Here is a 21,408-nt window from a genome sequence, read left to right as displayed (position 1 = left end):
GGCGTTGGGGTTACGGGGGAAAAGTCCGGCACCGTCTCTTCCTTTCCGGCCGGCCGCCTTGCAAAGACTCCGCTCCGAGCGACAAGCGTGAAGCTCTATACATTTCTTCCGGGGTTTATGTTAAAGACAAATGACATTCTGGATCCTATTACCTCCGTTGTGGATTGTATTTTGTTTAAACAAATTTGCTTGCAAATATTTTTCTCGTAAAGAGTTTTTACAATCTAATAAAGTCAAGGAAAAAAAAGACCTGAGTGTTGGTTATTTTCCTATTGTGGCTTAGAATGGGATGGGCATATTAGTTTTGTCCTTCCTTCCTTCCTTCCTTCTTCTATCTCTTTCTCCTTATTTTTATTATTAAGATTTAATAATAAATAGGTTTACACAGCACTGTACATAGGATCAATCAAAATAACATAAAGACTTGCCAATGGAGATTAATACATGTATTAAATTAAAAGCAATAATCGTCCCTCCTTCAAATTTCTTCTCTCCTTTTCTTCTTTCTTTTCTCCCTTTCCCCTTCCTTCTTTCTTCTCTCCCTTCCTCTTTCTCCTTTCATCCTTCCTCTCTTCCTTCTGCCCTTCCTTGGGGACCACTGATGTATCTCTCCATACATAGGTTTAGTTTGCAATTTAAAGGAGATAAAATAACGCTAAGAAATAGTCTTTACTGTCGGAAGACTTATCTACGCTCTTTAAAACTTTGCTAATCCGCTTTAAATGCTGTGCCTGCCTCCTGTTGCATTCTGGGACTTATAGTTTAGAAAGGGGCATTCAGAACTCTGCCAGAGTGCTCTTAGGCATTGCTGGACTACAAACCCCAGAATGCAAAGGGAAGCAGTCAGAGCTGTTAAAGCGGATTAACAACATTTTAAAGAGCATAGTAGTGCGATAATAATCTATTTAAGATTTGGTTGAACCAAGAATCTTTGAGAGCAAAGGAGACGATGGCTAGGAAAAGCCATTTTAGGTGGAAATGGAAGCCAAATGCACACCTGAGTCTAGACAATCCCATCGTTTATTTAAACCTTTTATTTAGAGAAGTATAAAAAAAGAAGAAGAAGGGGGGGAGAAAGGGAAGGGCATGAGAAGACCATTTTGCAGAGACCCAAAACGCACATCTTTCCCCTTCTCTCTCAATGCGAAAAAAGGGACGAAGCGACGGAAGGAAAGAGGTTTGCAGAACATTGGCAGAAGCGTCTCCAAAGCAAAGCCTCTTGGCTCCAAAAACCCAAATGCAACACTGGCCTTTATTTGGCGGAGATCGAACTGACCTCTTTGTCCTTTTATCAGCAAATACGTTATCCAAAAGTTATGTTCCAAAAGTTAGGTGTCTTCTTCTTCTCCTTCTTCAGATGCCCAGGTTTGGAATGGATTGGCAAAAGGGGGGGGGGGGAAGGATCTGGTTTTGTTGTTGTTGCCGTCGGAGGGAGACAAACTTTCAGAAACTATGGCCATAAGGAGACAGGTATTTGCCTAAAGGGACAACAAGAACATAAGGACAAAGCAAACTTCACCTTGACCCAGACTTAAGGAAAAGAGAGAGCAAAAGCAATATATATATATACAGCACCTTTCGCCCCTTTTGAGGGTAACCAAGTCCTTTCGAGGGTTTCGGCCCCGTCGGTATAAAATAACAAACCAGGGTTTTTCCTCCGGAGATCCCCAAAACGTAACCAGATAGCAATGCTATCCTAGGGAAAAGGGAAGAGAGCTAGGAAGGGGAAACCCAGCTTTAAAAATTAAAACAAAAATGGGGTTTTTAGGTTGATACAGAGCAGTGCGTTCTGTTCCCAAGGCACCAAAGTTCTCCAGCCAAACACAGAAGAGACAGAAACAGTTGGCAGCTCATGGCAGAAGTAAATGCAAGCCTGCCTCCTTGGGGAAAGACTATACACCTTTATGGCAAAGCCAGAAAACTATTCTTTAATAATAATAACAATAAAAACTAGTAATCTTGTCTGGGTCCTCAGTGCCGGGGATGGAAACTTCTGGAACAACTTTTGCAACTCTCCAAACAGAGGCTGCTGCAAAGACTTCTATGCCTTTCTTCTAGAGAGAAAGAGGGCAATCTGGATTAGGATGAATTTTCCACCTCCCCATAAAAAGAGAAGGCAGCCCTGTCTCCATCTTAAAGGATCGGACTTCTTGTTGTTTTCTCCAAGTTGTAAACTTGGAGGAGGTTTGCTGCCCTCGTGTGGCAGACCCGAACCCGACACTTAACACAAACCGAAGGACAATTCTGGGCATCCCTTGCGCGGGATGCGACAGGAGGAAAAATCAAAATGCCGCGTTAAAGGTACAATAGCGCCCTATGCGCAAAACTAAGGTCGGGACACCCGCCGCGGAGAAAACGTTGAGAAAAAGAAACCGTGAGCAAGGCTTAAAATGCCACGGAGTTAATAGGGGAACATTGCCCTGATGGACTTTGGGCTGAGATATGCCAAGAAAAGCAAACAGAAGAGGATTTGGCTCCAGGAGGAGATGCCAAAAATGTCCAGAACTAAAAACATTACATTGCATCCTGTTTTCGTAAAGAAGAAGGCAAAAAGTATACATTTGGGGCCGTTCCGTGAAGGAGGCATCCGCCGCGGCCGGAAAAGAAACACTGGTCCGCTGCAGAAACAAAAGCGTCGGAGAAAAGGTCCCACCGTTTCCGTCAAAACAGTTTCCCCAAAGACAAGGAATAAAGGAATAAGGAAAATTGGGTTGTTCCTCCTCCTCCTCCGCTACATCCCAATCCCTGCTAAACAAAACAAAACACAAAATACAAGCGGCAAGCCATCCTAAGGAAAGCGCAAAGGCGAGCGCGAAGTGGGTCAGAAAAAGTCGCAGTCAAAATGCGGGACTTGCTTATAAAAAGAACAAAACAAAACACGAAAACCTCGGGTTATCTAACAAAAAGTCGACGTTGTCCACGCATAATCTCTTTTTGCGTGCGTCTCGGCATCCCAGTGCACAATCGGAAGAGGCAGCTGCCTCGCGGGAAGGAAAGGAAAGGAGGACAGGCCCAGGCCGGATGTGGCATTGGCGTCGGTGGCGCCTTGCGTCAGAGCGTGCGTGGGTTGTACTCTGGCAGCTTCTTCAGCTTCTCCTTCTCGGCTTCGCTCTCGTCACGGGCGATCACCAGCGAATGCGCGTAACCCATGGCCACCTGGACGGAGAAGGAAGGAACAGGACGCTTCTGAGGAGTCGGAAGCCATTTGGGCGGCGGAAACGTACTGACTCCAACTCCGGGTTCAATTTAATATACAGTCGGCCCTCCGTTTGCACAGGGGATCCATTCTGGACCCCTCTCCTGCGCAAAAACGGAGACTCGCCAATGTTGAAGCCCCATAGGCTTGAATGGGGTGCGTGCCCGCAAGCATGTGCAGGGTATGCACCCCACTGAAAAAAACAGAGGTCGCCCCACTGTGAATATTCAAGACCACAGAAAGGAGGGGCAACTTTTATTCAATGTAAAGCCTAGTCTGTTGCACATTTACTTTCGTGGGAACTTAGGAACATTTCCTCGGCTGCGAGTTCAATACCAGCCGAGGGGCTCAAGCTCGACTTAGGTTTGCATCCTTCTGTAAGTCGCTAAGATGAGTGCCCAGATTGTTGGGGGCAATTAGTTTACACACTTTGTAAAACACTTAGGGAGTGCTTAAGTGCCCTGATAAGCAGTATAGAAACGTACAGTGGTACCCCGGGATACGAATTACCCAGGTTACGAATTTTTCGGGTTACGAAAAAATCCCATAGGGATTTATTGTTTCGGCTTACGAAGGTTTCTTCGGGTTACGAAAAAACCTCGGCGCTATTTTCCGCCACCGGAGGGCAGCAGAGAGCTATTTTTCCATTAGCGCCTATGGCAATTCGGCTTACGAAGGTATTTCGGGTTACGAAATTAGCCGCGGAACGAATTAATTTCGTAACCCGAGGTACCACTGTACTTGCTATTGCTATTGTCCAGACATCTTTAGCAAATAAATATTCACTAATTGAGTAACCTGGATTACGCATTAGCAACTGGTCTGTATTCACGGTCCCTACATATTCCCTGGTTTAGGAACCCTAGTAACTGGTTTGTATTCCTACTCCTTCCTTCCTTCCTTCGTCATTTCCCTTCTTACCTGCTCTGTGTAAATCCCATCCAGGGTCTTTACTTCTTGAGCCGCTGTCGAGGACTTGGGTTTGTGGTCTCCGTATCCCTAAGAAAAACCAAAGTAGAGTCCATTGTGTCACTGAGAGCAAGAACTAAGTAAGTTTGCACAAAGTAAGTTTACTCAACTGTACTGTTTGCCACTCCCTGAAACTATCAGAAGCTCTGACCTGGTTGCAAATAGAGATGCCTACTCAAGCCATTTAAGCGAGTGCATTCTCTGTGCTGGAAAATTCAAGAGTGAAAGCTTGGCTAGGAATACTCAAGAAAGGGCAAGCTGGATTTAAGGGTACCAAACGGGCAATTGAACTGCGCTCCTTGGCATGTCTGTAGGCATCTGGAAACACACCAGATGCATCTAGACGGGTGACGTTTGTCTTAAAAACCCCGCAGTGTCTGCTGCATTGCTCCAATGTTATCAGCCAAATGCTTCTCCACCAACATGCCAGGCTCCAAAAGCATTTGGCAACTAGAAGATCCTTTAGGAAGCAAGGAACTAGGTAACGCCCGATTCTGTGCCCAAGGATTGCCCACAATGCTAAACGTTAAGCTCCTGCTGAGAAAGGCAAGGGATCAGATACCTTTGGAAACACATCTGCCAGACTTGTTGCTTTCAGGTCATTACCTGGATACCTATGTTTTTGCATTTCAATGTTCGTGTTGCCCTGTGCCAAGATCAGCTTGGCTGCAACTGCTTGACCTTTTGCTATGCTGTTTGCATGCAAAACTATTCAATATATCTAGGTGTGTGTTGGATGTCTAATCACAACACAGTACATAAATACCTGCAGCATTTTCGTATTGTGTTTAATTAAATGCTGCATTTTGGTTGGACTGCGGTGTTTGCCAGCGGTGCAGATATTGTGGCATGAAGTAGGAGAGGAAAACCATGTTCACCCGGAGGAGAAGCATTGCCTTCAGTTCACCGGCAATGCAAGCATCCACCAGAAATGCAACAAACATGTTTGCCACACCAAGCAGTGGTGCAAAGCTTCCACAGGTGTGTATAGACAGCGTTTTGGTCCAGTGTAGCAGCTACAATTGCCTCCTTACCAGTTCTCCAAAAGTCGGAGAGGGTCCCCAGCTGATGGTGCTCTCATCCGCAGCCACGATAATGCTGCTTTTCCTGGAAAAGAAACACAGAGGAGGAGGTTAAAGAGCATGGAGAACATCTCCTTAGACACTTCCAGGCATTGCATTGCTCCTTGCTGTGCCACCATTGCTTTCCTCTGAGGCTGAGAAAGTGTGACTTGCCAAGGGTCACTCACCATGCAAAGATTCAAATCCCGGTCTCCTAGGATCCTAGCATCCAGTGTCAAGCAGCATTTTAAGCACTGGATTCAGACACTGGAGACCAGGGTCCGAATGCGCACTTGGCCACACAACCAACATGGGCAAGAAGTCACACTCTCTCAGCCTCAGGGGAAAGTAATTGCAAACCCTCTATGAATAAACCTTGCCAAGGAAATCCCATTTGCCATAAGTCAGGAACAACTTGAAGGCACACAATGCATGCACCCAATGATGTCTGAACCGATGATGGCAAAACCCATCATGGCTGCATGAAGTCAGATAGATCTGCCTTAGGATATTTGAGTTTTTGCTGAGCCCGGGGTTTATGTTGAATGTTTGATATGGTTGTTTTAATAATAATAATTAAAAATATATAATTAAATAATCTTAATGAATCTTAATGCATTTCTGCTTCTTACCGAACGCCTTTCCGCTCCAACATTTCTCTATAAAGGGAGGAGGAAAAAGGGATAAGACGGCCACCAATCCTTACCCACAAGCCAAGCTTCGGATCTTCCACCCGCAAAGGTCCTGCACCGTTTTGGGGTACATTGTCGACTCTCGCGAGGTGTTTGTCGCCCCCCAGAAGAAAAGCCCACCTGCGGGACGCAATAAAAGAGAGAAGTATTAATATCCGCTCTCCGACCATTACATCGGAAATCGTTCGCTCCCTTTCACAGCACATTCCCAAGGCGTCCGTTTCCTCCGCTCGCGGGGAAGGGATCAAAACGGCCACTTTACCCGTTTCGCTGACCGCAAAGGAGCAGGTGTAACCAGCATAGATCTGCGCGGCGCCGCGTCCGGGGAAATCGAAAAGCTTCACCAGCCGAGGCACCATTTCGTCTCTTTGCTCAGCGTGTCCGAGTCGGCCGTAGCCACCGAAACCCCAGGAGAAGACGCGTTTCTGGGAGTCCAAAACAAGCTGTACGTTGAAGGGAAAGAGAGCGAAAGAGATGGATTCAAAGTCAGGGAGGCTTTTATTTGCAGCAAAGCATTTGACTGTATTGATGGCGAAAAGCGATGGAAGGCACTCAAAGACATGGCCGTCGCAGCCTCCGAAAGGCGTCCAGCCTCACCGTGTGGTTGGTGCCACAGGCCACGTCTCTCACGACGACGTTTGGGACGGGAAGGATCTGGCCGTCTTTCGTCTTCTCTATGAAGATGGCGACGCGGCGGGGAACCAGCTCGCAGTCGTACTCTATCCTCTGTGCGCGGGCAATGAACTTCCCGTCCGAATTGTGCCCTGTTTGCGGGACGGAGAGAGCGCAAGACTGAGAGGAGCGGCAGGGGGGTGTTTTTGTAGGGCCAGAAGCCCCATTCCCCCCCAACATACAGGCAATGCCACATATGCAAAGAGTTTACTCCATGCCTTGGTCATCTCCAGCCTTCTTTGGACTGACTGGCCTTGCATTGTCCCATCTGACTTCCATTCAACGTTTTCTGGCTTATCCACCGGACTCCATATAAAAGGTTATGACAATTGCTCCACTCCTGACTATGATTGTTGGCTATTGATGAAGTATGATGATGATGATGATGATGATTATTAATCTTTCTGACCCATCATTTCGATTGTCAATTGAAAAAGCACAGATATTAAAAACAATTCATAGTTTCCTATGATTTGGAGGTGGCTGAAGATACACATATACACAGACACACAGACACACACACATAACACACATATATCTATATATACACACACAAATATATATATACACATACCTAACTGGCCATACTCCGGACACCCAAATGAGTAGAGGTTCCCCTTGCAGTCCATGACCATGCTGAATTCGGCGCCGCACGCCATCTTGGTAATCGGCTGACCATTGTACATGATCTAAATAAACAGGGATGTTTTTCATTTTTGGAATGCCGACAAAACAAACACCCCCTGCCCCCCCCTTTGCATGATGCCCAGGCGCACAGTCCTTGCAATTTTTTGCAGCGAGGGTCGTACGGCGTTCGTATTTCCGAAAGCGGGCACCGCTCGCTCTTATAGCGGTCCTGGTTTTTTGAAATCTTTTGGAAAGTTCATGGGAGAACGAACGCAATGATATCTAATTCAGCTCTAAATTTACAGCGCTTCATAAATAAAGGTTAATAATAATAATAATAATAATATCATCTTATGGGTCTCTCAACCGGCTACAATGGGCGCAAGGAAACAGCGTTACGGTCTGGCGCTGGTCCTTAAAAAACAAGCAAGTCAAAAACAAGCCAAAGGAAATGGCGGGAACGAGTGCCGCGCCGCAGCGCCTCACCTGCGTGGGGCTAGGGATGGCGTCCGTCTGGTTGCCGAGACCCAGCTGGCCCATCTTGTTTTCTCCAAAGGCAAACACAGAACCGTTCTCTGGAATTGAAAAAACATTTCCCTTTACTTCTTTTACCTTACCAAGATTTAAGGCATAAGTGCTCTCCTCGAACCCAGGTCTAAAGTGGATAAAGATACTGACAAAGATGTTGAATAGCAGACTGGGCCCAGGACAGAACTGCACTGGACACCCCACCGGTCACTTCTCTCCAGGACGAAGAAGAAGAGGAGCCACTGCTGAGCAACCTTTGGCTTCGGCTGGTCATCCAGTTGCAAATCCATTGAACCCACATTTTATTAACTTGTTTGCAAGAATATCATAAAGGACCTTGTTAAAAGCCTTACTCAAGTCAAGATATCCTATGTCTACCTTTGGTTTTGGCTGGTCAACCCATTGCAAATCCATGTCACAGTTGCCTTGTCTAACCCACATTTTACAAGCTTCCTTGCCAGAATGTCATGGGGAACCCTGTCAAAGGCCTTACTGAAATCAAGACATACAAGGTCTACCACATTCCCTTCTGCTACCAAGCCGGTCATTTCATAAAGAAAAGAGACCAGACGAGTCTGGCATATATGCCTATGACACACAGCAGAGAGGGAAGGAAAGAGAAAGGTAGGCTCAGGTGAGATCGGATGCGTATATCTCTACCCGTCAGGGCGAGCGTATGGTTGCGTCCGCAGGCGGCCGAAACGATGATTTCGCCACTGAGCATCTCAATGGGCTTCGGGGCGTCCACTCGCTTGGTGTCTCCGTGTCCGAGCTGCCCTTTGTCGTTTCGCCCTAAAGGGTCACAAACACACACAGAGACATTATTAAAATGGGTGAGGATGCCCTTCGACATCCAGCGCCTGAAGCAGCCGCCTCGCTCTGTCCGTCGGCCCCAAAGGGTCCCAGAGACTCACCCCAGCTCCAGAGCTTCCCTTCGGTGGTGATGAGGAGACTGTGAGCGGCGCAGGGCCCTGAAACCACCGTCCGGACCTGGACCCCCAAAAGGCAGCCGTATCTGTGGGGTCCCCACAAGTTCTGGCCCAGGTTGCGGTAGGCGGCTGCAGCGGGAGAAAAGTTGCAACCGGTTGTAAAAAGGACCCGCAGCGGCAGACGGAGGCAAAATGCCATAACAGCAATGTATTTATTGGAGTAACCAAAGCGCACAACATTCAGGCTGCAACAGCGGAGCTTGCAAAGCTTGCGTTTTGTGCATCTTGGTTGTTCCGATCCACTTAGTTTGGGGATTTGGGGTGTTGCTGTGTCTATGAAGGAGTGCTTAAAGAGACAAGGATAGGCACTGACTCATCCTTTTCGATCTGCTTAAAAGGGAGGGATCCGCTCACCTTGCTGCTTAGGCACTTCTTTCCGTCCGATCAAGTCCCAGTTGGTCGCTCCGAATATCAAAAGCTGTCCCTTGAACTTGGAGCCTTCGAGTTTCTGCAAAAGAAAGACAAAAAAAGGGGGGATTTTAAAAAGCAACCAATTCCAAAAAAGTGGAAGAAAGGTCTTCAAGGCCATAAATATTCCCCCCAAAATTCAGAAACTCACAAACTGTCTGCAAAACAACTTTGCAAAAAGAAAGGCACTCAGAATACAAGTCGGACTAGAAAGTTGGCCCATAAATGTCCCACATCTTTGGTTTGTCGCACTCTATGGACGCAATTCGCTTCACGATAGAAAAGGAAAGAAGAAGAAAATGCTTTAAGGAAGAATAAATATTCCTGGGAGACATGGTCCGGTCCCAAAAGTGGACGTTTTCGGACGTTGGCAAAATGGAGCAAAATGCACGGATGCCCAAAATCCACAGAAGAGCGATGCTTTGTTTGCAGCGTTTTCCCAAACTGTGGTCCTCCAGACCTTTTGGACTCCAGCTCCCAGAATTCCTGACTGTTGCCTCAAATGGCGAAGGCTTCTGGGAATTGTAGTCCAAAAAAATCTCCTCTTTCGCTCCCAAACGTGGGGCCCTCACCCTCTCCACCGTCCCCAAATCGACCCAGGTGCCCCCTTACAATGCGCTCCTTGCTGTGTTCGGGCTCATTGACCACTATGGCCGCCTGGGGCTGCTGGTTTGGCTGGTTCTGGTCGGACAAAGCCCCCCGTCCCCCCGCTCCAGACCGGGACCCCTTCTTGCCCCCTCCGGCCGTCATGGCGGGGGGCAACGCCGCGCCAACGTCGCGTTCGTCTCCGCTGCTGCCATCTCCGCCGCCATTATTGCTGCCACTACTGCTCCCCCCAAAATCTCGGGGGGGCGCCCTCTTTTTGGCCGCGGGGGGCACCCCCCGAGACGAAGCGGGGCGCTTTCGGGTGGCCCCCGTCCCGTTGTCCCACGCTGCGGAGGAGGCCTCCGTTGATGTCGTCTTCCGCCGCGGCATCTTTCGCGTCCGAACTTTCACTCGTTCTCGCCTGGCAAAGGGACAGAAAGAGACGCAAAGGGAAGAGATTAGATAGCATGATTTGAAGGGTGAGTTTTGGCACCATTCTGGGGGGGGCATCTATTGATACCCCACAAAATAGGGTTTTGGGTGGGTTTTTTGATACCTCACAAATTAGAGGGTTCTTTGGATATCCTTTAAAATTGGAGGGCCTTTTGATACCCCACAAAACAAGGGGTCTCTTCAAATCCCCAGAGAATCAGAGGGGTATCCCCATTTTGTGGGGTATCAAAATAGGTGATCTCTTTCATACCCCACAAAATAAAGGGATCTCTTTCATACCCCACAAAATAAGAACGCCTTTGATAGGTCACAAAGTAGGGAGCCTCTTTGATACCCCACAAAATAAAGGGGTCTCTTTTGATACCCCACAAAACAGGTGGTCTCTTAATACCCCACGAAATAAAGGGGTCTCTTTGACACCCCACAAAATAGGGAATCATTTGATACGCCATAAAACAGAGGAGTCCCTTTGACACCCCACAAAATAGAGGGGCTTTTAATACCTTACAAAATAAATGGGTCTCTTTGACACCCCACAAAATAAAGGGGTCTTTTTATACACCCCAAAAGATTTAGGGGGGAACCGATACTTTTGGAAACCAAGTTCTCTTTGGGACAAAAGAGACATTGCAACCGAAGCAAAAAGTGCATTTTCTCCAACTAAAAGTGCATCTTTGTCCCTAAAGTCTTGGAAATTGGGGTCAATCCAAAGGGAATAAATTGGGGTGCCACCTTTCTAAGGATGGGAAAATATGGGTGGGGCCTTCATTAAAATGAATGGGATTTGAAAGGGGAGGCACACAGATCTCCCAACGCTTCTCTTTTAAGGATTAAACCCCATTCCCCCCCCCCCTTTTAAGACCCCAAAACAAATAAAACACCCCAAAAACGCCTCGTGGCCCTGTACCCCATTTGCCAAAACTGGGTTATACTTTTCTCCCTTCCCTTTCTTTCGGCGGAAGTAAAAAAGGGACTGTAAGTATATATTAAAAACAATCCCAATTAAAAAAATAATAATAAAGTTAATTGTATAGAAAGTGAAGCTTTTCTACAAGATATAAATTTGGGCAAAATATGAAATATAAAACCTAAAAAGGGCCCCCCAAAAAAGTTACTTCCATCTGTTTTCTCTGTCCTTTGCTAACTCTCTCCATGCAACTTTGCAAAAGTGTTGGCAAAATGTCTTTGCAAATATATATATATACATATATATATATATATACATATATATATATATAGATATATAGATATAGATAGATAGATATATGCATCTCAAAATATTTTTTTAGGGCTGGAGGGAAAAAACTCCTATCCTTAATGAACAAATATTTACCAACAAACACAACTTTTACACATTATAAAAAAGCAACAACAACAAGAAACAGAACAAAGGAAAGGAAAGGAAGGGGCAGATTTCAGGTTTTGTTTTGCAAATGAGGCTCTTTGCCATAGAAATAAAAGAGAGATGAATCTCAAAAGCATTGCTTTCCTGTCCTGAAATAAACCTTTAATATATGCAACAAAGATGGATTTGCAACAACAAAATCAACAAAGGAAGGTGTTGGGGTATATATATATATATATATATAGAGAGAGAGAGAGAGAGAGAGAGAAAGCAAAATGAAAAACGAAACCTGGCCTAGACTTTTGCATCAGAAAATGCTTTTAAAATGAATCCTTGCTTAATGCAAACTCTTTACAAATTACATAGATAGATAGATAGATTAAAAATGTCTATTTAAAGGATCGCTTGCAGAAATAACAAAAAAGCATTCAATCTATTTTTCCGAAACCTCGATGCATTTCATATATATATATATATATATATATAGCAAAAAAAAACCCTTTTTTTTGGTTCCTGGGCCTTTTGCAAGAAATAAAAAAGACCCCCCCAAAATACAATCCTTTTTTTCCTGACCCCCAAAATCTTCCAACCTTTTTCTTTCCTTGCTTTGCAAAATGAAAGATAAAAACATCAAATGGAACCAAACTTTCACCTTCTTTCCTCCTTCTTTCCTCCTTCTTTCCTTTCCAAACGTCTCTTCTGTGCAACAATATATATAGATATCTATATATAATTGCAACCGTTGCAGCTTCCTCTTTGCAAAGATAATAACAACAATAACAATAACGTATCCTCCTCTTAATTTCCTTCCTTTTTTGTTGCAATCGAGGCTTTGCAATTGGGTCCCTTTATTTGTTTTTATCCCTCCTTCCTTCCTTCCTTCTTTCCGTCTGCTCCTCTCTTCTTTCTTCTTCTTCTTTTTATTGATCTGGAACAATGGGACCTCTGTCTTGCTCCGGATTAAACCACGTGGATCCGACTTCCTCCCCCCCCCCTTTTTTTGGCTTTAACCCCCCCTTTTCCCCCTTCAATCTTGCAAATAATAATAATAATATATATCTATATCTAAATCCAAACTCTTGCCATTTTGCAAAACCTTTCTTCCTTTGCAAACTGGCTTTTAGTTTTTGCAAAAGGAAGTGTGACCCAGAAATGAGATATATATATATATATATATATATATATATATATATATATGTTATTTAAAGAAATGGAAAATACTGGGCTGGAAAAAAAAATAAAGGTATTTATTCCTTTAATGTTTTGGAGGACTTCCTGTGAAGGAAGGAAGGAGAAAAAAGGAAGGAAGGAGGAAGGAGCCACTGAATAAATGCACTTTGGGAATTATAAATATATGTGCAAAAGAATACAAAACAGAAAACACATGTCCAGGAGAAGAAGAGAAGGAAGGAAGGAAGGAAAGAAGGGATGAAGGGGAGGAGGGGAAAGGCCAAGGAAGGAAAAGGCTGCAGACTAGACATAGCGCCCTCCGGAGGCCCGGAGGACTCCAAAAATATCATCATCATCATCATCATCCTCCTCCTCTGGGGTTTAGGTAGGGTTTTTCCAATGCAATTGTTTCAATGCAATTGTTTGGGAAAGGAAAGCCTGTTGCGTACCTTCAAGTCATTTCTGACTTACGGCTCTCAGTGCGATAGATATGATATCATAAGTATTATAGATATGACAGACAGACAGACAGACAGATAGATAGATAGATAGATAGATAGATAGATAGATAGGGAGGGATGGATGGATGGATGGATGGATGGATGGATGGATTGAGGAAGAAGGTCAGTGGATTTGATGGCTGAGTTTGGAACTGAACCCTGGCCTCCAGGGTCACAGTTCAATGATGGATGGATAGACAGACAGACAGATAGATAGGTAGAGAGATGGAAGAAAAGAAGGAAGGAAGGAAGGAAGGAAGGAAGGTCGGTCGGTCTCCCAGTGGGTTTAATGGTTGAATATGGAATTGAACCTGGTCTCCAGGATCATCATCCAGTGCTCAGACTACTATGCAAGAGTACCATGCAGCCAGTCACCAGGTTCTCCCTGGGGATGCTGGGACCTGCAGTCCAAAAGGCCTCGCTTCTCCCAAGCTCTAAGGCCACCCAAGTGGCAAAACCTTTAAGGATCAGAGGAACATGGGAGGCTGTCTTTCTGGTCGAGGCCGAAATGCCCCCAAAATGTGGCTTTGGGTTCCCCATTTTGGAATAAGGACTACCTTTCTTTCCCCCGAATCAGTGAACATTTATATGTTGAGCAAAAGAGTTGGTTTGTGATGTTTTTCCTTTGCAAGGAGTGCAAAGAAATACTGTAGAGGAAAACCACACTTTGCAGGAAGCATTGGCCTCAATGGAGGACAAAGAGAGGACTCTGGGAAAGAGCCACTGTCTTATCATAACATATGATTGCAGCTTAAAACAATATATATACGTATATAAAAATGATTCATACATTCTTGCAGCTTCAGTCCCTAAATCTATTCCAGCTGGGAAGGTCCCCCCTTGCCTTGACACAGGCCAATCCCAGGGCCTTGTTCTCCCCTCCAAGCCCCCGGTCCCTGGCCCTGGAAGCCGCCCGCAGGGAGTGGGGCTCAGTGGTGGGAGCCGGCTCCGCAGGAGGCCCTTCCCAATGGGAGAAGCAGAGCCAGGGCCTACCCCTTTCTCTCCCAATGAGATGAGGGATGATGCAGTCTTAGAGAGCCAGAGGGTTGCCTTTGACTCCTCCAATGCACTTAATGGGACTAGAGCATCCATAGGTTTTGGCATCCATGAAGGGGCTGTTCTAATTCGTTGGACTGCAACTCCCATCAGCCTAAGCCAACAATAGCCAGCCAGGGATGCTGGGGACTGCAGTCTCACCAACCCTTTCACTCCTCCTCCCTTGCCTTGAATGGGACTTGAGCATTGTGGCTTTTGGGGTCCACAGCTAGTAATGATAATAATAATCACAATCACAATAATAGTAATAATTAAGGACACACCTTTGAATTGATAAGAGAGAGAGCCTCAAGGGTTTGGTTTGGAGAAGGGAGGCTCAGGTGCATTGAGATGCAGCCATCCTGACCAACACCTGAGAGTCTCCTGGAGGAGAGTTAGGCCAATCCCAGGGCCGCCTTCTCCCCTCCAAGCCCCCGGTCCCTGGCCCTGGAAGCCGGCTCCGGAGGAGGCCCTTCCCAATGGGGGAAGCAGAGCTGGGGTGGCCTAGTGGTCAAAGCATGGCCTGGCCCTGGAGGATGCTGAGGGCTTCCAGAAAGGAGCTTGAGGGGCCAAGGGCCCAGACAGGCTGCATGGTCTGGGGATGATGGGAAGTGTCCTCCAAGACCCCTGACACTGACATTCAAGGTTTTACAAGTATTTTACTAGTATATATATGTGTGTGTATACATATATGCAATCACACTTATAAATATACACACACACACATACAGACATATACATGGAAGTGCCATCTCTCTCTATATATGTGCACACTTCTGATATACGTATAAATAGAGATATATAGATACACACATAGAAGTGCCAAGCGCAGAGGCCTCCCTCACTAGGCAAAGCCAAGGGCCCTGTCTTTCCTCCTCCTCCTCCGTCCAGCTGTAAGGCTTTCCAGCAGCATTGGCCTCAATGGAGGGCAAAGAGAGGACACTGGGAAAGGGCCGCTGTCTGAAGCCATGGACCTCCTGGGGGCTCCTTTTGAAAGCCCACTGGCCACTGCCCCTTAGTTATTATCTTCTGGGTCCCAGAGGCAGATAATAGTAACAATAATAATAATAAACCATTCACCTTTGAAATGATTATTATGAGGATGCTCCACGTGCAAAGAAGGAGGCCACGCCCCTCTGGCATAGGCAGCCAATGGGAGCGGAGGAAGGTCCAGGTGAAGGGAAGGAGGCCACGCCCCTAGGAACGGGGAGCCAATAGGAAAATCCCCTGAGTCCCCATAGACTTCGGTTTGATCAAGATGTGGCTGATAATAAAGAGCATTCCTAATGCAAGGCCGCCCTCTTGTGGCTACTCTAGAGCACTGCAGCCTCTAGATCGAGCCAGAGATCGACCCAGCTCCAGAGATGGATCCAGCGGGAGAGATCCCTCCCTCAGTCCCAAGGCTCCCCTGAAAGGACATAGGATGATGGGGATTGCATTCCAAAGCCTTTTGAAGGGTTCCAGAGCGGAGAATGGAGGCCTTGAAACCTCCCTGTCATCCTGGGCCTGATGAGGATGATGGGAAGTGTCCTCCAAGACCCCTAACACTGACATTCAAGTCACCATCCCTGGGAAGGGGATGATGGGTCCTGCAGTTCAAGAGGCCTGCTGCTCCCCCTGAACTGAACCCTGAGGAGCTCAGGTTTGGGCCTGTGTGCTTGACAAAGATTACAAGGTCCCTAGGCATGGCTTTTGGACTACAGTTCCCATCACCCCCGGGAAAAAATGACCGCCCCGCCCCTGAGGGCCAGAGGATGATGGGAATTTCATTCCAAAGCGTTTGCGCTTTGTATTAAAAATACAAAAACATAATAAACGTAAATGTAATAAATAAAATTGAAATAAAAAATAAAATATATATGATTCTCAAAGAATTTGTAAACAATGAAAATTCTCTTTTGTCAGATGTCTTCCAGCGGGGCTCGAACTCGTGACCTTAGCCTCCGAACGCCGGCTCTTTAGCTTCACGCGTCACCGCTGGTCCAGGGGCGGGGCCATTCTCTGGGTCTTCTTTTCTTCTCCGGTGTTTGTGACGTCACTGGGAGACAGCGCTCTTTTTCTTGCTCTCGCGCGCTCTCTTGTGTCTCTAGTGAGGCATGACTCCCTGAAGGGAAATCAATAACAGCTGCGTTTTTGAATGGAGGGCGGGAAGGCGGCGCCTGAAGGGAAAGAAAATGGCGCCTGTTTCAAGCGAAGGCGGGAAAGAAGAAAGAAAATGGCGGCCGCAGTCAGGCGTTTCGTTTCTCTCTTCAAAACTCACTTATTTCATGGCTTTTCTACTATATTTTTTCCTTTTTAAAGGCGTTTCATCCTTGGCGTGTTTTATTTTTTAATATTAATATCGTTTTTTAATGTCTATCTCAGGTTTCTCTTTGTTTTGATCCTTTTAGCTATTTTTATGCGTTTATTTCTGTTCTTATTATTATTATTATTGTGTTAATTCCGGTTTTTTATTTATGTATTATTATCTAAAAAGAGCCAAAAAATACTAATCTGAGAGAGAGAGAAAAGACTGGTACGAATCTAAACCGGGCAAACATTAAATCATTTAATGCTTAAAAGAAATATGAAATGTATTAAAACATTAATCTTATTTTAGTATAATTGTATTGTAATATATATTAAATTATATTTCATATATATATATTATGTTTTAATATATTTACTATTATATAAATTTATTTAATATATTTTAATATACTGTATATTAAAACATATTAAAAGAAATATACATTTCTATCCTGATTACCTCCCAAGAATGGGACTCAAAGCAACTTATATATATATGTGTGTGTGTGTGTATATATATATATATATATAGACACACATACAAAGACATATCTATATCTATATAGTTTACACACAGATATATAATTATATATACCAAGTTTTAATTATATGTAATTATATACAGAGATATGCATATAATTATAGATACAAAGTTATAATTTTATATGTGTGTGTTTATATATGTAAACACACATACATACTATTACACACATGGTTATGTATACATATATATATATATATAGACGCACACATATATAAAATTAAAGCTTTGCATATATAATTGTATGTGTGTGTGTATATAAATATAAATTATATATATATACAAAACTATAATGTGTATTTATACAGATATAAAATAACTGCGTGATTTTATGTGTGTGTATATATATATTATATACACACACACATATGAAATTATAACTTTGTATATATAATTATACAGTATATGTGTGTGTACATTTAGCTATCTATATAAATTATATATATATATGTGTGTGTGTGTGTGTATATATATATATATATAACAATGTAATATTATGTTATGTATGTGTTTGTCTCCGTTCCGTTTAATTATCCCTTCCTGCGCTCTGATTGGCTGCCCATTTCTGAGGGGTTTGGCCTCATTGCCTTCAGCTGGCCCTTCCTGCGCTCTGATTGGCCCTCTAATTGCTATCCCTCGAACGTCTCCATGTCGACGCTCTAGCTATCTGCCCTCGGAGAGTTGGCCCTCCAAGTGTCGTTTCCTAGAACATCTTCCGGTGACTCTCTAGTCTGGCGCGACTCTGTGGTAGGCCCTCCGAGACGGAAGTCCTAGATCGTCGCCATGGAGACGCTCTAGCCAGCCGCCTCGGAGGGCCGTCTGGCGCCATGAAGGGAAACAAAATGGCGCCTTTTTAAGGGAAGGCGGGAAGGGAGGAAGAAAATGGCGGCCGCGCGGCGCTTGTTCTCCTCATGGCGACGGACTGGCCTTTCTTCTCTTTAAAAGTCACTTGTTCCACTTGCATTTTGTATTCTTTTCATTCTTAAAGACGTTTTATCCTCAGCATTACGTATTTTATTTAATACCATTTTTTAATCTATGTCTCAAGTTTCACTTTGTTTTAATCCTGAGCTGTTTTTTTATCTCTGTTTCTGTTTGGTGTATTTTAGCTTTATTTCTCTATTTCTTTTTATGATGATGATGATGATGATTATTATTATTCCGTTTCATAATCGCCATTTCATTAAAAAAACGGCCGTTTCCGAGGGATTAAGATTATTTTAACTGAAAGGGGGAAAGTTAAATAGTAGAAACAGGTCAAGAAAAGGATTTTTAAAATGCAGTTTAATAAATGAATAAAATTTACGTTTCATTTTTCTTGCTTCCTATTATTTTTTATTTATATCTCAGGTTTCGCTTAGTTTTTAATCGTTAGCCATTTTATTTCATTTTTAATTTTTATATATATATATACACCGTTTTGTTTTTATAGTATACATTTCTATCTTGGTCTCCTCCCAAAACTGGGATTGAAAGCATATATATATATACACACACAGAGTTATAAATACACGTATATAATTATATATCTATACACACATATATAATTATATATGTATATATATTTGCATGTGTGTGTATTTATAACTTTGTATATATAATTATATATGTATATATGTCTGCATATATATATATGCATTTATAAGTTAGTATATATAATTATATATGTGTGTGTATATATATGAAATTATATATATATATATATTCATAATCATGTGTGTATATATATACATATACATGTATAAGTGTGTGTGTGTGTATACATTATATATATATATGTGTGTGTGCATATATATATGCACATATAGACATAACTAATTTTATGTCTGTGTGTATGCAAACATACACACACATGTATATCAAATGTGTGCATGTGCATATATATATATACATACTAAATTATATATATACATACATAACTGAGTGTAATGTTATGTATATGTGTGTGTATATACATATATACACACGCACATATATATGCATTTATAACTTAGTATATATAATTATATATGTGAGTATATATATATGAAATTTTATATATATATATATATATGTTTGCATAACCGTGTGTGTGTACATAATTATATATATATATATATATACACACACACACACATAACTGTGTGTAATTTTATGTCTGTGTGTATACAAACATATATATACACACACATGTATATCAAATGTGTGCATGTGCATATATATATATATATATATACACACACACACACTAAATTATATATATATGTATGTATACATAACCATGAGTGTAATATTATGTATATGTGTGTGTATACATACATACATACATGTGTGTGTGTGTGTATATATATATATATATAATTATACACACAGAGAGATAAAACTATAACTCTCATATCTAGTAATTTTCTTAACCATTTCATAAACTTTTACTTAAATCGAAATTAAATCATGTAGGACACGATCCCAAGCTGGACTATAGAGGTTGCTAATCGATTGACTGACCGATTGATTGACAGGAGCCGTCGAGGAGCCGCAGAGAGTGCGTTCGGCCGCCCACCTTCCTGCTTCATTTTCGCAAGAATGACAGCCCCGCGAGGCGGGCCGGCCCAGGACAGGACGGCCAGTGGCCATTTTGCTAGGCCTCACCCTCTTCGTCCATCTTTGTCTCCAGAGAGCCATGCGCCTGCGGACCGAACCCTGGGGCCAGACTTTCAGGTACGCAGCTCTTCTTCACAAGAACCATCTTTATAATATATATATATATATATATATATGTACACACACGTATATAAATTGATAACTTTGTATATATAATTGTGTGTGTGTGTGTGTATTATATGCACACACACACACACATATAAATGTATAACTTTGTAAGTATAGTGCCTAGATCAAGGGAAGTCATAGTCCCACTCCATTCTGCTTTGGTCAGTCCTCACCTGGAATAATCCTGGGTCCAGTTCTGGGCGCCACAATTCAGAAAGGACATTGAGAAACTGGAGCCATGTGTCCAAAGGAGGGAGACTAATAATGGTGAAGGGTCTGGGAACCATGGAGCCCTATGAGGAAGGACTTAGGGAGCTGAGGATGTTTAGCCTGGAGAAGAGAAGGTTAAGAGGGGATATGAGAGCCCTGTTTAAGTACTTGAAGGGATGCCATATTGAAGAGGGATTAATGCTTTTGGCCTTTGGTTATGTCCTCCATTTTGGGCTACATTTTGTCCGGCGTTTTGTCCCGGTTTGGTTGTAGAGAATGATGGCAGCCCTCCAGAGGCGTGGCGCTCTGAAATCCTGAACCTTGGACCGGCTGGTGGCGATTTGGTCGGACATTGTTTTGTGCTTTGAGGAGGAATGGCTGCTGGTAGTCTGGCCTCCTCCTCCTCCTCTCTCACCAGCTGTGTCTTTTTGTGTTGCAGTCTTGCTGGGCAGAAGCAGAGCCTCGGACTTTTCTGGGCTGAGAAGGAGACGGCCGAAGCAGCTTTCATTGAAGGACATTGGCAGCAACATTGACAGCTTACTGCACAAGGGCCGTCAGGTTCAGCACCTGGGAGCGTCTTTGGAACCCGCCTCCTCCACTTTGGCTTCCTGAAAGGACCCCCTGCTGGTGGCTGCCAACTTGCGACTCCTTTCCGTGGAGCTCCTGCCGGTGGGCCAGACCGGTCCATGAGATGGTCCTCCATCCATCCCTTCGCAGAGAGACTGGCTGCTGTGCATTCACTCTTTCAGTTCTTCCGGTGAGTCAGGCAGCCGCAGGGCAAGCGTGTGGCAACTCTTGCTCTTGCTTCAGGCGCTCTGCAAAGTCCAGGGTTAAGGTGAGCCTCTGTGTGGCCTTAAAAAGAAAGGAAGTAATAACACAAAAGAAAGGACTGCTTAAGGATGCTGGGAGCGGAGGAAGGCGCCCGCCAAGGCGCCACACAGGATTTCGTGTCCTGCAAAAAGGAGAGGGAGAAAGTCAGGACAATAATGTTTTCGGTCTCTGTTGTTTCCACTTGAGACCGTTGTAACTGTGACCAGGGAATGGAGCGTGGTCTCCTTACGGATTTATGGTGGAGCGTCTTGGCGTCTGCCGAGGGCCCTCTCCAGCCTCGTCTGTTTCATAGACACCTCTTCCACTCTGGAAAAAGGGAACCATCCTCAATATCACTGCCAGGCACATGTCCACCTGTGGGAATTGCCGTCCTTGTTGTAGTATATCTGCACATAGCTTACATTTCTTTCTAAGGAAGGTGCATAGCTACATATATAGCTTCATATGAGGTCTACTTACAGGCGGCTTCATGGCTGACAAAGGCCGTATCCAGGCTCTCCACTTTCTCAGCCGACTCTTCAACTGGGGAAAAAGGACCCAGGATTAATAACCATACAAC

General features: G+C 44.1%; 1 protein-coding gene and 1 long non-coding RNA gene across 4 annotated transcripts; one reads left to right on the top strand and one right to left on the bottom strand.

Annotated features, from left to right (window-relative positions):
- Positions 1–1,002: 1,002 nt before the first annotated feature.
- Positions 1,003–15,455, bottom strand: RCC2 (regulator of chromosome condensation 2). 3 transcript variants are annotated; one of them, XM_042479769.1, is made up of 13 exons: positions 15,311–15,455; positions 9,755–10,148; positions 9,089–9,182; positions 8,660–8,803; positions 8,406–8,537; positions 7,704–7,792; positions 7,165–7,279; positions 6,516–6,682; positions 6,181–6,361; positions 5,933–6,038; positions 5,200–5,272; positions 4,118–4,195; positions 1,003–3,156 (listed from the first exon to the last, which is right to left on the bottom strand). In XM_042479769.1, exons 2-13 carry the CDS (start codon positions 10,115–10,117, stop codon positions 3,052–3,054), a joined length of 1,647 nt encoding a protein of 548 aa, XP_042335703.1. In that variant the 5' UTR covers positions 10,118–10,148; positions 15,311–15,455; the 3' UTR covers positions 1,003–3,051. The 3 variants fall into 3 exon arrangements, with proteins under 3 accessions (XP_042335703.1, XP_042335702.1, XP_042335704.1); XM_042479768.1 differs by lacking the exon at positions 15,311–15,455 and adding an exon at positions 12,178–12,528; XM_042479770.1 differs by lacking the exon at positions 15,311–15,455 and having other exon boundaries at positions 9,294–9,885.
- A 2,443-nt stretch (positions 15,456–17,898) lies between these two features.
- On the top strand, positions 17,899–21,392 carry LOC121937251. Its single transcript, XR_006105094.1, has 3 exons — positions 17,899–18,004; positions 19,559–19,757; positions 20,458–21,392. It is a non-coding gene; the product is annotated as an uncharacterized LOC121937251 (long non-coding RNA).
- The last annotated feature ends 16 nt before the right edge of the window (positions 21,393–21,408 follow it).

This window comes from Sceloporus undulatus, chromosome 7 (assembly GCF_019175285.1).
Source record: "Sceloporus undulatus isolate JIND9_A2432 ecotype Alabama chromosome 7, SceUnd_v1.1, whole genome shotgun sequence".
NCBI classification, from domain to species: domain Eukaryota; kingdom Metazoa; phylum Chordata; class Lepidosauria; order Squamata; family Phrynosomatidae; genus Sceloporus; species Sceloporus undulatus.
The sequence above is the reverse complement of the archived record's forward strand: the minus strand, read 5'-3'. Positions and strand labels throughout refer to the sequence as shown.

Bases quoted from the DNA above. Each gene is read 5' to 3' on its own strand.
- RCC2 (XM_042479769.1), bottom strand. From the start codon at position 10,117: ATGCCGCGGCGGAAGACGACATCAACGGAGGCCTCCTCCGCAGCGTGG. The intron at 6,362-6,515 runs GTGAGGCTGGAC...TTCAACGTACAG, and splicing joins CCTGTGGCACCAACCACACG to CTTGTTTTGGACTCCCAGAA. The intron at 4,196-5,199 runs GTAAGGAGGCAA...GGTTTTTCTTAG, and splicing joins CTCCGACTTTTGGAGAACTG to GGATACGGAGACCACAAACC.